Below are 18,081 nucleotides of genomic sequence, written 5' to 3'. Positions count from 1 at the left end.
CATATCTTATGGTAATCTTGATACTCCACACAAAGCTTTCTCTATGGCAGTTACTAACATTCATGAGCCAGGGTCATATTCTCAAGCTATTAAGCACGACCATTGGAAAAGGACCATGGACGTAGAGATAGAAGCCCTATAACAGAACAATACATAGGAATTATGTGAGCTTCCTGCTGGAAAAACTCCTATAGGATGCAAGTGTGTGTACAAAACAAAACTCAAAGCGGATGGGACTGTGGAGAGGCACAAGGCAAGGCTGGTCGCAAAAGGCTATACGCAGCAGCTTGGGGTAGATTACATCGAGACCTATTCCCCAGTGGCAAGAATGAAAACCATCAGCACATTTCTGGGCATATCAATTTCTAAGAAATGGCACATCCACCAAATGGATATCATTAACGCATCTCTTGACGGAGATCTAAATGGAGAAGTCTACATGGTGCTCCCTCCCGGCTTCCAAAGCTCAAAACCAAATCAGGTATGCTGATTGCTAAGATCGTTATATGGGCTCAAGCAAGCAAGTAGACAATAGAACGCAAAATTGTGCACTGCCCTATCTCACATTGGTTTTAGCCAATCGAAAGTTGATCCTTCCCTATTCAGCAAAGGGAATGGCAACACTTTTATTGTTCTACATGTGTACGTTGATGATATTTTAGTAGCAAGTGCCAACATGGAGTTAATCACAGAGCTTAAGATGTTCCTAGACAACACTTTCAAGATCAAAAATCGTGGCCCTTTAGGCTATTTCCTGGGAATAGAAGAAAAATCATCAACAGATGACCTAAATATATGCCAACGCAAATATGTATTGGAAATTCTGGAAGAAACTGGCTTCCTTGGATGCAAGCCCGCAAGCACACCCATGGCGCAAAACCTGAAGCTTAATCATGATGGAACACTTCCGGATGATCATACTAGTTATCGAAGGCTTGTTGGGAAGTTGCTATACCTCACTACTACAAGACTCGACATTGCCTATGTCATCCAACAGCTAAGCCAATTTGTTGATGCCCCAACAAATCATCACCTAACTGCGGCTCACCGAGTACTGAGGTACATTAAACAATCACCAGGGCAAGGCCTCTTTTATCCAGTCAGCACAAATTTGCACCTAAAGGTATTCTCCAATTTGGATTGGGCTAATTGTAGTGAGACTCGAAAGTCCATCACGGGGTATTGTGTCTTCCTGGGATTTGCCTTAATTTCGTGGAGGTCCAAGAAACAAGCAACGGTATCAAGATCATCTTCCAAAGCTGAGTACCGTGGCTTGGCAGACACCGTATGTGAAGTGCAATGGTTGAGATATCTTCTACATGATATGCAGGTTACACTTACCAAGCCTACAACCATCTTTTGTGACAGCAAGTCGGCAGTGGCAACCGCTGAAAATCATTTATTTCATGAACGGACGAAACATATTGATATTGATTGTTGTGTCGTCTGGGAGAAGCTTAGCAAGGGTTGATCAAGTTGTTATCTGTTTCATCCTTGAACCAAGTAGCGAATGGTTTTACGAAGTCCTTACCCACTTCCAATTTTCAAAACTTTGCATCTAAGCTGGGCATGCAAGATATGCATGCTCCAGCTTACAGGGGATATTGAATGATAATACACAACAACAAGTCAAGAACTCAGAAGGGCAGTTAGCTGAAAGTACTATTTAAGGGCTTTAAGGCCCGTTTGGTTCACGGAATAGGCCTAGAATGGCATAGCATTCCCAGTAATAAGCCTATTCCTTTGTTTGGCAAACGTTTGTATTCCCAAGAATAATATTCCTGGTAATAGACTATTCCCCCAAATAAGGTAATTGTTATTACCTGGCGCCCCTGGTATTAACCTATTCCTGCGTCAGCAAGAATAGATTTTTTATTTTATTTTCTATTTTACCCTGCGATACAGAACCGATACTACGCTTCACAGTCGCAACCATAGCATCTCTAGTGCCCGCAACCATGGTCTCACCAGATGGTAAACCCCTCGAAGTGCCTCCACTCGATTGGTACACTTCCAGCTGGACATGCAAGGCGGTGACGACACCATCCGTAGCTGTCGCAACCGGCAGCTCGCGACTGACCTCAAGAGCCCGAGGCTGTCGACGAGCATCCTGGCCAGCGTAGAAGTCTAGACGCAGCATATCCCAGAGGTCCTCTCCGTTCTCCGATTGCAAATTAGAGGTGGGTACTCCCCGAGACTACCACCGGAGCTCCACCTTCGAGTGATAGTTGGCCATCGCCCAAAATGCTGTTGATCAGGGGTCTGATTGGTCGCGAGAATGGCACCAACCGCGACGAGACCCGCTCCATCGCCCGTCGTCGAGACAGCCGCCATAGCAGGGCGAAACCCTACTGGCGGTAGAGCTGAATCCGCTAATTCTGGACACCGACGATCCTCAATCTGATTGGGGGGAACTGTTCGCCGCTCAACCGCGACCCCTCCACAACCCTCCGATTGCCCTTGCACAGACTCCATCGCCGGCAAAGACTCCAAGGACGAAGAAGGCCGTAGTCCATCCGATGTCGCAACCGGAGGCCGATCACTAATATGACCATGCCGGTCAGATCGTTGGACCTCCACAATGATCCCTGGAGGCATTTGATCGTCGAGGAAGACAACGTATATCCCCATGTGACTATAGTGCTAGATCGCATGCTGAACACTCCGATCATATTTTGTCTGGTAATAATAATCACAATAATAAATGCTGAGGTATTATTATTATTATTATTATTATTATTATTATTATTATTATTATTATTATTATTATTATTATTATTATTATTAAGGGCATTTATGTCTTTTAAACATATATTCCATTTCTATTCCTTAACCAACCAAACATTGGAATACAATTTCTAAAGTCTATTCTTTCCCCGAACCAAACAATAGAATACAATTCTATTATATTCCTTACATATTCCATTCCTTATGAATTAACATTCATATTCCCTCCAAATTGATTCCGTGAACCAAACGGGCCATTATTGTTATATCCCTAGATAGTTTGTTACAACCGTCATTCCCGCTCCCCTTCTTCGTTTACATTCTCTCTGTATGAACTCTGTTGAGATTGATAATTTTCTTTCCCATGTTCCTTTCCAGACTCTCATTGCATCCCTCTCATCACGTCCGATCCTCAGCCTTCATCAATATAGACTCTTCTAATAATCTTTACTAACTATAAACCTCGTTCTACCAAAAATCCGAGACTAAGCTACTTCGGTTGATTTTATTACAAGCTTTCTGTAAATATTACATCAATTGTTCATTCAACTTTAGGGAACGATTGGTAAAATTTAGTGATCTTTACGCTAGTGAGAAGCTATATCCATCCCATTCATTTCTATGAATTGCAACACAAACCATATACTTCCTATATTTATCACTGAGTTTTTCCAATAAATTGCTATCCAGATAGATTTACTTTGAGAGTTTTGTTGGTTCAATTAATAATTTAAACAACAAGATAATTAAGGAATGGGAAATAGTTTTCAATGAAAACCATGAAAACTGAAAGGCACCATGATTTGAATACCTCCTCCATCCTCATATCATCTACAAAATTTATAATTTGCAAGTGCAACCTAGATGTGGTGACAACCACTAACATTGAAAGAATCACCTGAAGCAAAATTAAAGAAAAGAAAAAAAAACAAAAGAAGCATGTTTAGCATATTTCATAAAACTTCGACGAGTCCCTTGTATTTTACTTCAGTCGAAGAACGTGCCATGGTCCTGTAACACCCCGTGGTACGACCCCTAAGATCAATTAAAGCATTTAATCAATTACCCAAAAGAGAGAATTAAATCACAATAATTAATTAGGAAAGGCCCACCATAGTCCACGGGCCCTTATCCCTAAACCCAATCCTTAGTCCCAAAAGAAATAGAACTAGCAAGCCCATAATATTAGTTCCTAACTAGGACTTCTAAATATATAAATAGGGGACTTAAGAGGCACCTAGAAATCCCCCCACCACAGGAATAACGCCCACCACCCCAAAGAGCTCCAAGAACCCCCCCTAGAAGAAATCAAGAAAGCAAGAAAGCTTAAAGAAAGACCCTTCATAGCCAAGGAATTAATTAAGGCTAAGAGGTAACCCATATCTCAACAAAACCTATTTTCATAGTTATGGTTTCCCCCGTAGGATTTCCCCATATTATTGTGTATTGATGTTTTATGATATTATTATTGATGATTGATGGGATAATTCCATGGGTGATCTTGATATTGGGAGATTCTTGATAACTATGGTGTTCTTAACGATTACGTGGAGTTCTTGATGATTATATGGTGTTCTTGATAATTGTATGACGTTCTTGATACTTATGTGTTATTTATACCGAATCTTGTAATTAGAAGGCGAACCATATTCTTGTTGATATAAAAGTAATTAGAACCCTAGGTTATATCGTGGAATTCGTATGGTATTATTCTTGGTATATTGGGTGGGATTCCACATGATTGGGGGTTTATTAGGTCTAGCAAAGCATGATAGGTTATGTGCCGTTGGATTCTTGATTTTGATCCGTTAAATCGTCTACGTGTGTTGTCAATTGCGTTTAAAAGTGTCTAAGCATGGTCTCGGGTCCCACGAAGGTTCCCGGGGCGTTTTTGGTGTTAAGGAGTCAGTGGGGGGTAGGTGGGGGTAGGGGACCCGCCACCTACCTGCGGTCAAAAGAAGGCAGTTCCGGCAGCGGGCAGCTGCCCGCCGGCGACCCGCTGCCCGGAACAGTGTTACCGGCGGGTGGCCCCCCACCCACCGGCTACCCGCTGGAAATTCCCACACTTGGGACCCCGACTTCCCCGTTTGATGTTTCCCCGGCCCCCGTGGTGTCCCAACGGACTCCGTTTATCGTGCCTATGTCTAGTTTGATGCTTGGGGTACCGTTCGTAGGTTGTATGAGTCTTATATATTGCATGCTAGTTGAATTGGTATCCCGCTGACCTAGGTGAAAGGAGTATGAACCCCTTAGGACTATTCTTAGTATGTGAAGGATCACGCATAGGTTTTGTTATACGTTTTCTCCCCCTTCCCAATGTGTTAATGTGGGTTGCATGTGCTTGCTATGTGTTATGTGTGCATGTAACCCCGATTTGGTTGAGATCAATCGGGCTATACGGGCAGTCGGGTGGGCTGAGAACCATATCGGCTGTTAACCAGGCTGGTAGAGACCGGTCAGGTATATAAATATTATATAGGACTAAGTTCCACTATACGGGCAGTCGGATGGGCTGAGAACCATACCGGCTGTTAACCAGGCTGGTAAAGACCGGTCAGGTATATAAATACTATATAGGACAAAGGTCCACTATACGGGCAGTTGAATGGGTTGAGAACCATCCCAACTGTTAACCAGGCTGGTAAAGACCGGTCAGGTATATAAATATTATATAGAACTGCGGTTCAATAGTCGGTTGCGATCGACTCCTCCGTAAGGTGAGACGGGGCAGGGTGCTGCGGGGCCGTGTCAGAGCTATATGCGTTGACCCTCATGTATGGGCATGCGATTGGTCCTGTGGCGCCAACAAAGTGTGCTATGTGATGAGATATGGAGGAGTTGTGTTTATGAGTATATTGGGGGATGTGACTATGGGATTTATGCTGGGGATTGTTTAAGTTGGGTTATGATTATTAATTGTGCTCAGCTTTATCTGTCTTGCCTGTTGTGGATTGTATACGCCTGATATAACTGCTGTTTATGTCTAGCCTTATCTGTCGAGTCATTCCCAATTTTAAAAGATAGAGTCTCGTAGGATATATCTTCATGCTCCAAAATGGTTTTCGTATATCTATATATATCTCTATATGTAATGTATTTCAACGCGTTGGAGTGGGTTACCAGCATTCCTCGCTGAACAGATATATTTGGCTTTCAGGCACAGATGAATAAGTCACTGGAGCGCGCTAGAACTTGGATCGTAGAAGTAGATAGTTTCCCTTTCGGCCTGCGTGCCATGTTATGCATTTACGTTTTGAGGATATTAGTTAGTTAGCCTGTGCACCTGAGTTCTCTAGCTCAGGTGTGGCATAGCACCCCGCACTCTGGTATTATGTTTTGGGATCTAATGAGATTTCACCTTTATTTTGTAAGTTTTAAATATCTTGAAAATCTGGGGTGTTACAGTTGGTATCAGAGCCTAAGTTTGACCCTAGTATAAGACTCTTAAGACCAGACTTTAGGACAATAGGCTCGAACTCTAAGTATCTAGGAACATAAGATTCAGGAATCTTAGGACACGCGGTGAGATTGTGAAACCTACACATAACCTCCCTTACCTGGAGAAAAACTTTCCCCTAAGAAGGACCGCAAGCCCCAATTTAACGCTCTTATAAACATTGACCCAGGAAGACGACAACATGGCACCCAACATAAGACAATCAAGGACTCCAGAACCCGCCACGCATGACCCCCTAACCCAAACGCTACAACAATTAACACAAGTCGCCCAAGCACTAAGCGACGTGGCTCTCCGCAACGCCAGGCCCCCACCACCTCCGTCGAACGCAAACGCAGACTTCGCCCGACAAGTCTCTAACCACCGACCACCCACGTTCTCAGGAGAAGAGGATCCCGTAATCCTAGAATAATGGATCCGAACCCTTGACAAAATTCTCGGGTTAGTAGAATGCCCAGAAGAACGCCGCGTGGAGATAGCCTCGTTCTACTTCGGACACGAGGCCGATCTCTGGTGGATCCACGAGGGTCCCACTTACCAACAATAACCAAGGTTCAACTGGGAACAACTCAAAACGCGACTACGAGAGAGATTCTATCCAACACACGTGAGAGCCTCCATGTACGAAGAGTTTCTCCATCTAAAACAAGGGACAACTACCGTTATGGAATACCACAAATGATTCCTTGAACTAGCACGCTTCGCACCCGAACTAGTCCCCACCGAGGTAACCAAAATAGAGAGATTCGTATCGGGCCTCAACTTTGAAGCCCGAAAAGCACTAGTGGTAAGCAGACCTCGGACTCTCAACGAGGCTTACTCCAGTGCCGCTAATCTCTACCGAATCCAACTACTCCAACGCGGGGTTCAGGAGCAAATGCGAAAGAGGAACCCCGGAGGAGGGGCACCACCAGTAAAAAGAACAAGAAGCGACGCCAACACAAGACCAAGTAACCTGACCAACCAAAGGCCACCTCCATGGAACAACGACGCTAGCGCCAGGAGCTTTCCTCGCCCGAAATGCAACAAGAACCATAGAGGCAAGGATTGCATGGGCAAACCCTTGCGATGCTTCAACTGCGGAGAGGAAGGACACAAGGCCTTCCTTTGCACCCAACCCCAAAGACCACGCACTGCCACCATGGGACAACATGGGGGGCACCGCTCATCAAGGAAACTACGACGCTCCCGGAAAAATATTCGTCATGAGCCGCACTCAAGCCGACCTCGGGAACGAGAGCAATCTCGAGGAAGGAAACCCAAGCCCAGAAGACGAGGACCACGCAAGCCCCGTAGGAGAAAGCCAAGAAGACGAATTCTGTCTAGGTTAGGTTGGCAATTTCTTGTAATAACCCTCATGGTAGAACTACTTATTTAGCTTAATTACTTCAAAGATATTATAAATAAAAGATCGGTTCAAAATTTGGTCTTATTTACGGGGGGGGGGGGGGGGGTAGAACTAAAACTATGCAAACTAGCCAAATCTCACCACTAGAAGACAAAAGAAGGAAAAAAGACAAGGGCCCCATCATCATAAGGCCTAGTGTTACCAATGAGAATTGAACTCTTAACTTTCCACTTAAGGGACAAGACTCTAACCACTAACCCATGAGTATTTCTTGAAACCTCAAGGGAACACTCCCTTGTTAAAGCCCCTACAATCCCTAAAACCCCACAAAATCCCCAAATCAAAAACCCTTCTTCTTCTTCCCTTTCTCCTTCTTCTTCTCCACTCCCTTCCCTACTCTCCCTCACACCCCTCGTCGCACCCCACCGGAGGAACCCCCTAACCGCTCGACGTCCCCACCAAGCCTAACGCCGCCGCCGGTCAACCTCTCCCCGCCGGTCCCACGCCGCCGCACCAGCACCCCGCCACCTTTGCCCGGCGAACACCCAGCCGCCCCCCGCTGCCACTCTTCGCCCAAGCACCCGTCACCACCCCTCACCGAGCCACCTCCTCCCCTCGTCAGGCCACCACCGAAGCACAGCTCACCGCCGCCCACCTTGCCGCACATAAAAACGCACCACCGGAGCCCCCACCGGAAAAGCCACACCACCGGAGCACTCGCCGGAAAACGCCACTTGAAAGGAAAAGAAAATGCCGAAAAAGCCCCTCGGAACCCGCACCCCGGAATGGAGCAACGCCGATTACACCGTGATCGGAGGTAAAGCCCTTGAACCCGACCAATTTTCTCCGGAATTGGTTGACATGCTTAAACACCAAGGGCTTTTGGATACGTACCTCACCATCAAGGGGGATACGTACCCCGAATTGGTGAAAGAATTCTACCAACACCTTGTGGCCACCAAACGGGGTGACAAGGTAGAAGTCACCACCAAGGTCCGTGGCAAGGAAATTGTGCTTTCCGAGGGCCGTTTGGCCAAACTCTTGAAATTGACCACCGCGGGTGTGTCAAACTACGACCGAAAGGGGTGGATCGATACCCAACACACGGGGTACAAGGACTACCTCGGGTACCTACTCGGGAAAGAGGACGGGTTCACCTCGGCCACGCGACCCAACCGGAAGTGGCTATCGGCGGAGCAAAAGATATTGGTTATGATTGTAACCGATAGCCTCTTGCCCACCAATAATAAGAGCAAGGACGTAGGGAGCTTAGAATGCACCTTTGCCTATCTACTGAAACATAAAATCAAGTTCAACATGCCGGCACTCATGCTAAAACACATGGAGTTTTGCAAGACAAACAACCGTCTTAGCCTACCCTACGGGATGATCCTAAGTTGGATCATAGAGAAAAAGGGGGTGGACCTAAGCCACACCGAGGTAAAGACCGCAAATGGCATGGTCTTTAACGCCCAAAACCTACGCCGCAATGACATCTACTACACCGAGGGAGGACATTACCTCACCCTCGAAGAAATCTGCCAAAAACCCGAGGATGAACGAAGAGAATTGGTCGACCAACTAGACATCTCCAACAAAAAGCTCAAACGGGCTATGCAAGATTGCGGAGTTCTAGAGGGAAATGAGGACCAGGAAGAGGATGACAAGCCCAATCCAACAGTGCAACCACGATCAGGAGGAAATCCAAGGGAACAAAACGAGGGCTCAATTAATGAACGCATACTCGCACAGCTCAACCGGCAAAACCAAATCATGGAGGAAGGATTCTCATCCTTGATCCGTACGACACGCGCACTCGATCAGAGGGTGGCGGCGATCGAGGCTACCTTGGGCACTCGCGGGGCATCCAGCTCAGGAGCAGGAAACCGAGGTAGACCTAAAACCCTTCTATCACAACACCATCAGGAATCCAGTCTACCCTAGCTAAGCAAAACGTGGGGCCACATTCCTAACCAGGAGGCCAAGATGCGGGATGCCTAGGGGTGAAAGAGTGGATTGACACACCGGGCTTCGGGGACGAAGCCCCTCGTAAGGGGGGGAGAGTGTAACACCCCGTGTTACGACCCCTAAGATCAATTAAATCATTTAATCAATTACCCAAAAGAGAGAATTAAATCACAATAATTAATTAGGAAAGGCCCACCATAGTCCACGGGCCCTTATCCCTAAACCCAATCCTTAGTCCCAAAAGAAATAGAACTAGCAAGCCCATAATATTAGTTCCTAACTAGGACTTCTAAATATATAAATAGGGGACTTAAGAGGCACCTAGAAATCCCCCCACCACAGGAATAACGCCCACCACCCCAAAGAGCTCCAAGAACCCCCCCTAGAAGAAATCAAGAAAGCAAGAAAGCTTAAAGAAAGACCCTTCAAAGCCAAGGAATTAATTAAGGCTAAGAAGTAACCCATGTCTCAACAAAACCTATTTTCATAGTTATGGTTTCCCCCGTAGGATTTCCCCATATTATTGTGTATTGATGTTTTATGATATTATTATTGATGATTGATGGGATAATTCCATGGGTGATCTTGATATTGGGAGATTCTTGATAACTATGGTGTTCTTAACGATTACGTGGAGTTCTTGATAATTATATAGTGTTCTTGATAATTGTATGACGTTCTTGATGCTTATGTGTTATTTATACCGAATCTTGTAATTAGAAGGCGAACCGTATTCTTGTTGATATAAAAGTAATTAGAACCCTAGGTTATATCGTGGAATTCGTATGGTATTATTCTTGGTATATTGGGTGGGATTCCACATGATTGGGGGTTTATTAGGTCTAGCAAAGCATGATAGGTTATGTGCCGTTGGATTCTTGATTTTGATCCGTTAAATCGTCTACGTGTGTTGTCAATTGCGTATAAAAGTGTCTAAGCATGGTCTCGGGTCCCACGAAGGTTCCCGGGGCGTTTTTGGTGTTAAGGACTCAGTGGGGGTAGGTGGGGGTAGGGGACCCGCCACCTACCCGCGGTCAAAAGAAGGCAGTTCCGGCAGCGGGCAGCTGCCCGCCGGCGACCCACTGCCCGGAATAGTGTTACCGGCGGGTGGCCCCCCACCCACCGGCTACCCGCTGGAAATTCCCACACTTGGGACCCCGACTTCCCCGTTTGATGTTTCGCCGGCCCCCGTGGTGTCCCAACGGACTCCGTCTATCGTGCCTATGTCTAGTTTGATGCTCCGGGTACCGTTCGTAGGTTGTATGAGTCTTATATATTGCATGCTAGTTGAATTGGTATCCCGCTGACCTAGGTGAAAGGAGTATGAACCCCTTAGGACTATTCTTAGTATGTGAAGGATCACGCATAGGTTTTGTTATACGTTTTCTCCCCCTTCCCAATGTGTTAATGTGGGTTTTATGTGCTTGCTATGTGTTATGTGTGCATGTAACCCCGATTTGGTTGAGATCAATCGGGCTATACGGGCAGTCGGGTGGGCTGAGAACCATACCGGCTGTTAACCAGGCTGGTAGAGACCGGTCACATATATAAATATTATATAGGACTAAGTTCCACTATACGGGCAGTGGGATGGGCTGAGAACCATACCGGCTGTTAACCAGGCTGGTAAAGACCGGTCAGGTATATAAATACTATATAGGACAAAGGTCCACTATACGGGCAGTTGAATGGGTTGAGAACCATCCCAACTGTTAACCAGGCTGGTAAAGACCGGTCAGGTATATAAATATTATATAGAACTGCGGTTCAATAGTCGGTTGCGATCGACTCCTCCGTAAGATGTGACGGGGCAGGGTGCTGCGGGGCCGTGTCAGAGCTATATGCGCTGACCCTCATGTATGGGCATGCGATTGGTCCTGTGGCGCCAACAAAGTGTGCTATGTGATGAGATATGGAGGAGTTGTGTTTATGAGTATATTGGGGGATGTGACTATGGGATTTATGCTGGGGATTGTTTAAGTTGGGTTATGATTATTAATTGTGCTCAGCTTTATCTGTCTTGCCTGTTGTGGATTGTATACGCCTGATATAACTGCTGCTTGTGTCTAGCCTTATCTGTCGAGTCATTCCCGGTTTTAAAAGATAGAGTCTCGTAGGATATATCTTTATGCTCCAAAATGGTTTTCGTATATCTATATATATCTCTATATGTAATGTATTTCAACGCGTTGGAGTGGGTTACTAGCATTCCTCGCTGAACAGATATATTTGGCTTTTAGGCATAGAAGAATAAGTCACTGGAGCGCGCTAGGACTTGGATCGTAGAAGTAGATAGTTTCCCTTTCGGCCTGCGTGCCATGTTATGCATTTACGTTTTGAAGATATTAGTTAGTTAGCCTGTGCACCTGAGTTCTCTAGCTCAGGTGTGGCATAGCACCCCGCACTCTGGTATTATGTTTTGGGATCTAATGAGATTTCACCTTTATTTTGTAAGTTTTAAATATCTTGAAAATCTGGGGTGTTACAGGTCCGTTGCTTCCAACAAACCCAAGATATAAGATTACTGCCCGAGAATACAGCAAGCCACTAGTAGATTTGTGGTCATTCGGATCGCTAGCCCAATCTAAGTCAGAATAGGCGTGAATATACATAGATGTAGACCGAGAAATACGTAGGCCAAGATTCATGGTGCTTTTTACATACCGCAGGTGTAACACCCCAGATTTTCGGAACTTTTGAAAATTATATAATAAAGGTAAATTCTCATTAAATCCCAAAACATAATGTAGTAGAGTACGGCGTGCTATGCCACACCTGAGCTAGAGAACTCAGGCGCACATGCTAACTAACTAATATCCTCAATAATGTGAATGCATAAGCATGGCACGCAGGCCGAAAGGGAAACTATCAACTCTACGCTCCAAATCTCTAGCGCGCTCCAGTGTCTACTCCTCTATGCCTGAAAGCCAAATATATCTGTTCAGCGAGAGATGCTGGTAACCCACTCCAACGCGTTGAAATACATTATAGATATATATATATATATATATATATATATATATATATATATATATATATATATATATATATATATATATATATATATATATATACACACACATATACGTATACGAAAACCATTTTGAAGCAGGAAGATATATACTTAAGAGACACTAGTTTTAAAACCAAGAATAGACTCGACAGATAGGGATAAGCACATTCGACAGTTATAATCAAGCATATAAAGATACTAGCATATATCCTATGGTCACAGATTCACTTCATCTCATTCATATCATCATTCCAATTCCTATCCCATCACACACAAGCACACTTTGGTGGCGCCACAAGACCAATCGCATGCCCATACATGAGGGTCAGCGCATATAGCTCTGACACGGCCCCGCAGCACCCTGCCTCGTATCGCAATACGAAGGGGTCGATCGCAACCGACCGATGAACCGCAGCTCATCATAATGTTTGATCGCAACCAAACAGTGGATCGCAGCCCAAGAGTAGTCATCTGACCGCAGCCAGGAATATGAACCGCAGCTCATGTAAAACGTTTGATCGCAACCAAATAGTGGACCGCAGCCCGAGAGTGTAATTCCGACCGCAGCCAGCTTCTGAACCGCAGCTCAGGAATAACCAATTTAATCGCTGCCAAATTGGGGTAACATGCACACATAACACATAACAAGCACATGCAACCCATATTAACACATTGGGAAAGGGGGGAAAACATATAATGAAACCTATGCGTGGTCATCCGCATACTAGGAATAATCCTAAGGGGTTCATACTTCTTTCACCTAGGCCAACAGGATACCAATTCCACTAGCATGCAACATATATACATATATAAGACTCGTTTATCCTACGAATGGTACCCGAAACATCAAACTAGACTTTATGCACGATAGACGGGGTCTATTGGGACACCACGAGGGTCGGGGAAACATCAAACGGGGAAGCCGGAGTCCCGAGTTGGGATAATTTCCAGCGGGTAGCCGGTGGGTGGTCGACCACCCGCCGGCTGCCCGCCGGCGTCAGGTCTCCGGGCAGCGGGTGCCCGGCGGGCAGTCGCCTGCCCGCCGGCTGCCCGCTGCCGGCGACGTCTATCTCGGGCAGTGGGTAGGTGGCGGGTCCCCCTACCCCCCACTGACTCTTTATCAAAATAAACGTCCCAGGATCCGTCGTGGAACCCGAAACCATGCTTAGACACTTTTAAACGCAATTGATGACACCACGTAGACAATTAACGGATCAAAAGCAAGAATCATATAGCACATATCCTATCATGACTTCTAAACATAATCAACACCGAACATGCGAAATCCCACCCAATTATATCAAGAATAACACAATACAAAATTCCCAATTTTAACCTAGGGCTCTGATCATATTCAAATCAATAAAATCATAGTTCCTCTGTTAATCATCAAACATCAAGATTCATCAAGAACATCACATAATCATCAAGAATCTCTTATCATCATCTAGATCATCAAGATCACACATAGGATCATCTCATAATCATCAAGAACTCATCATCAATATCATAAATGATTTAACAAGACACAAGTATAGAGAGGAGGCCATAGAAGATAATTATAGCAAGGAAAATAGGTTTTGTTGAGACATGGGTTACCTCTTAGCCTTAATTAATTTCCTTGGCTATGAAGGGTCTTTCTTTAAGATTCCTTCTTTCTTGATTTCTCCTAGGGGGGTTTTGGAACTTCTTGTGTGGTGAGAGATTATTGTGGTGTGGGTTCTAGGTGCCTCCTATGCCCCCTATTTATATACCTAAGAGTCCCTAATCAGGGTTAGTTCTATTCCTTCTAGAACTAGGTAATTGGGTTTAGGGATAAGGGCCCATGGACTATGGTGGGCCTTTTCTTAATTAATTATTGGAATTTAATCCTTTCTTTTGGGTAATTGATTAAATGATTAATTGGTTTTAGGGGCCGTAACACGGGGTGTTACACTCTCCCCCCCTTACAAGAGGCTTCGTCCCTGAAGCCTGTGTGTTAATCCATTCTTTCACCCCTGGACACCCTGTATTTTGGCCTCCTGGTTAGGAAAGTGGCCCCACGTGTTGTCCTTGCTGGGGTAGACTGGATTTCTGGTGACGTGGTAATTTGAGAGTTCGGGTCTACCTTGGTTTCCTGCTCCGGAACTGGATGCCCCGCGAGTGCCCAGGATGGTCTCGATTGCTGCCACCCTCTGATCTAAAGCGCGTGTCGCGTGGACTAAGGACGAGAACCCTTCGTCCATGATTTGGTTTTGCCGAGTGAGCTGTGCTAGGATGCGCTCATTGACAGATTCTTCATTTTGTCCCCTTGGGTTTCCTCCTATTCGTGCCGGTGCCGGTGGGTTAGGCTCGCTATCCTCTTCCTGTTCCTCACTTCCCTCTAGTCCCCCACAATCTTGCATTGCTCGTTTAAGCTTTTTGATGGAGATGTCCAATTGGTCAACCAATTATCTTCGCTCCTCATCGGGTTTCAAGCAAATCTCTTCGAGGGTGATGTACTGTCCCCCTTCGGTGTAGTAGATATCATTGCGACGGAGGTTCTGGGCATTAAAAGCCATGCCATTTGCGGTCTTGATCTCAGTGTGGCTCAGATCTACCCCCTTTTTCTCAATGATCCAACTTAGGATCATCCCGTAGGGTAGGCTAAGCCGGTTGCTAGTTTTGCAAAATTCTATGTGTTTCAACATGAAGGCCGGTAAATTGAACTTGATTTTGTGTTTCAAGAGATAGGCGAAAGTGCACTCTAAACTCCCCACGTCCTTGCTTTTATTATTTGTGGGCAAAAGGCTGTCAGTCACAATCATAACCAATATCTTTTGCTCCGCAGTTAGCCACTTCCTATTTGGTCGTGTGGCCGAGGTGAACCCTTCCTCCTTTCCGAGTAGGTACCCGAGGTAGTCCTTGTACCCCAGGTTTTGGGTGCGGATCCACCCCTTTCGGTCGTAGTCTGACACACCCGTGGTGGTCAGTTTTAAGAGCTTGGCCAAGCGGCCTTCGGAAAGTATGATTTCCTTGCCTCGGACCTTGGCGGTGATTTCCAATTTATCACCTCGCTTGACGGCCACCAAGTGACGATAGAACTCTTTCACCAATTCGGGGTATGTATCCCCCTTTATGGTGAGATACGTATCCAAGATCCCTTGGAAGTTAAGCATGTCGACCAACTCCGGAGAGAATTGGTCGGGTTCGAGAGCTTTACCTCCAATCACGGTGTAGTCGGCGCTGCTCCATTCCGGGGTGCGGGTTCCGATGGGCTTTTTTGGCATTTTTGGGTGGGTAGTGTTCTCCGATGAACATCCGGCGAGGCTCCAGCGTGACTCCGGCGAGCTCCCGGTGGCGTTGCTTTCTCGACGGCGAGCGGGCGGCGGCGCGGTCTGGTCCCGGCGATGGCTCGGCGTGGTGGCGGTGGCTTTGGGCAGAACCGGGCAGAGGTGAGGCGTGTGGCAGCAGGGTGTGTCCGGGTGGGTGACGGACGATGGTGGCGTCGCGGGTTGCCTCCGGGTGACGGACGGTGGTGTACGGTGGTGCGTCGCCTGGGTGGCCGGCGGTGACTCGGCTGGTGACGGCGACGAGCAGTGGTGGTTGCTGGGGGTGTCGTTGGGTCGGCGGGGAGGTGAGTGGGAGAAGAAGGGAGAGAGAGAGGGTGGGGGAATGTGGAAGAAGAAGAAGGGTTTTTGATTTGGGGATTTTTGTGGGTTTTAGGGATTTGTAGGGGTTTAAGAATGGAGTGTTCCCTCGAGGTTTTAAGAAACACTCATGGCTTAGTGGTTGGGGACTTGGGTTTTCAAGTGGGAGGTCGTCCGCCTGCCAAGCTCCTGTCAGGGTCCCGTGAAGGACCCGTCAAGGTCACGTCAAGGACCCGTTAGGGTCCCATCAAGGTCCCGTTAGGGACCCGCGGGAAGGTGACTAGGAAGGGGGAATTTCTTCGTGAAAAACCCCTAGAATGCACAGGTTCAAGTCCCGGCAAGCCCTATGCCCGTGTGATCAATAAAAGGGTTTTGAATACATAGAGTGACTCATCGTACTGCGTCATTGATCCTTGAGTACGAGTTCTAGATGAGTTAGGGGCTCTCGTATGTCCTTTATGCTCAGTAGGTCGGGTCCGGTTTCTAATTAGCAACCTCGTCACCTTCACAGGGTAGTTGGTTATAAGCCAACTTTGTCTTTTCTTGTCTTGATTAATGGCAAGCCTTTTTGGTTTTTCTTGAAGTTTGATTTGTCACCTGGTCCCTGTTTAATCCTTTAGTAACCAAATGCTTAGTGATGCCTTTCTCTTCCTTGGAATGCATTTGATTGGATGCTATCGACGTCGCCTAGCGTTTTGCGATTTTGTGTGTTTCATGTACTTCTTACGGTGCCTTAAAACCATCAAGGTCCTCATTGCAGGGTGAGATCTTTATTGCAGGGAAGCCTTAGTTGTACGACACTCTTCATGCGTCTGTCGCTTCTTCCTGTCAAGCCGACTCATTTTCGACAATTTGCACCAAAGATTAAGAAAAGACTACTTCATTTCCTTGCATCCAATTGGTGACCTAGGTGGTTTCCCACTTCCGTTACTCCTTCTTCCGGGTCTTGTTCCTGAATTCCCCATTGTAGAAGTTGGACTCGGTGAAGATCAGCGGAGCTAGTGTAAGCTTTTACGGTTTAAGTCTTTCGAGTTTCGAAGTCGAGACCACTGTAGTTATCCATGTTTTAGGCGGAGGGATTCCGCGTACATGGTTGTCCTTTCATGTGCGGGGTAGAGACGTCCCTGTGACCAAGCCTTCAGGGTTTCCCAGTTGAATCCCGGTTCTCGCCTATAGGTAGGTCCTTCATGGATCCACCAAAGATCAGCCCCGTGTCTGAAGTAGAATGAGGCTATCTCTATGCGGCGTTCCCCCGGGCATTCCATTAACCCGAGGATTTTGTTGAGGGTTCGGATTTATTCTTCGAGGATCGCGGGGTACTCCTCCCCTGAGAAGGTGGGTGGCCGATGATTTGAAACTTGTCTAGTGAAATCCGAGTTACCGCTTGCTGGTGGTGGTGGTCCGTTGTTGTTATGGATGATTGCATTGCTTTAGTGTTTGGGCGACCTGAGTTTAGTCGTTGTAGATTCTAAGCTAGAGATTTGAGAGCGGAGGGATCAGGGGTCCTTGACTGACTTCTTGTTGGTGCCATGCTGATGGTTTTTCCGGGCCAATGTTTATTGTAATGACAAGTTAGAGTGTTGCACCCTTACCTTGATGCGGTAAGCGAAGGGGAGAGTTCTTTAAATTAGATGGAGGATAGAGTGAGTGGAAGTTATGTGGTGATAGGTAGGCCCACAATCTCACCGCGCGTCCTAAGATTCCTGAATCCTATGTTCCTAAATGTCTAGAGTTCAAGCCTAATGTCCAAAAGTCTGGTCTTAAGAGTCTTATCCTAGGGTCAAACTTAGGCTCTGATACCAACTGTAACACCCCAGATTTTCGAAACTTTTGAAACTTATATAATAAAGGTAAATTCTCATTAAATCCCAAAACATAATGTAGTAGAGTACGGGGTGCTATGCCACACCTGAGCTAGAGAACTCAGGCGCCCAGGCTAACTAACTAATATCCTCAATAA

General features: G+C 46.2%; 1 protein-coding gene across 1 annotated transcript; it reads left to right on the top strand.

Annotated features, from left to right (window-relative positions):
• The first annotated feature begins 425 nt into the window (after positions 1-425).
• LOC109174404 (uncharacterized mitochondrial protein AtMg00810-like) lies at positions 426-1,471 on the top strand. The gene is made up of 2 exons (XM_019323642.1): positions 426-481; positions 577-1,471. Exons 1-2 carry the CDS (start codon positions 426-428, stop codon positions 1,469-1,471), a joined length of 951 nt encoding a protein of 316 aa, XP_019179187.1.
• Positions 1,472-18,081: the final 16,610 nt, after the last annotated feature.

Source organism: Ipomoea nil, unplaced genomic scaffold (assembly GCF_001879475.1).
Source record: "Ipomoea nil cultivar Tokyo-kokei standard unplaced genomic scaffold, Asagao_1.1 scaffold0642, whole genome shotgun sequence".
Classification (NCBI taxonomy): Eukaryota; Viridiplantae; Streptophyta; class Magnoliopsida; order Solanales; family Convolvulaceae; genus Ipomoea; species Ipomoea nil.
This window is presented reverse-complemented; position numbering and strand designations above follow the sequence as displayed.

Excerpts from the sequence above, each read along its gene's own strand:
- LOC109174404 (XM_019323642.1), top strand. The coding sequence starts at position 426 with ATGGAGAAGTCTACATGGTGCTCCCTCCCGGCTTCCAAAGCTCAAAAC. Across the intron at positions 482-576 it reads AAAGCTCAAAACCAAATCAG|CCAATCGAAAGTTGATCCTT; the intron begins GTATGCTGATTG and ends CATTGGTTTTAG.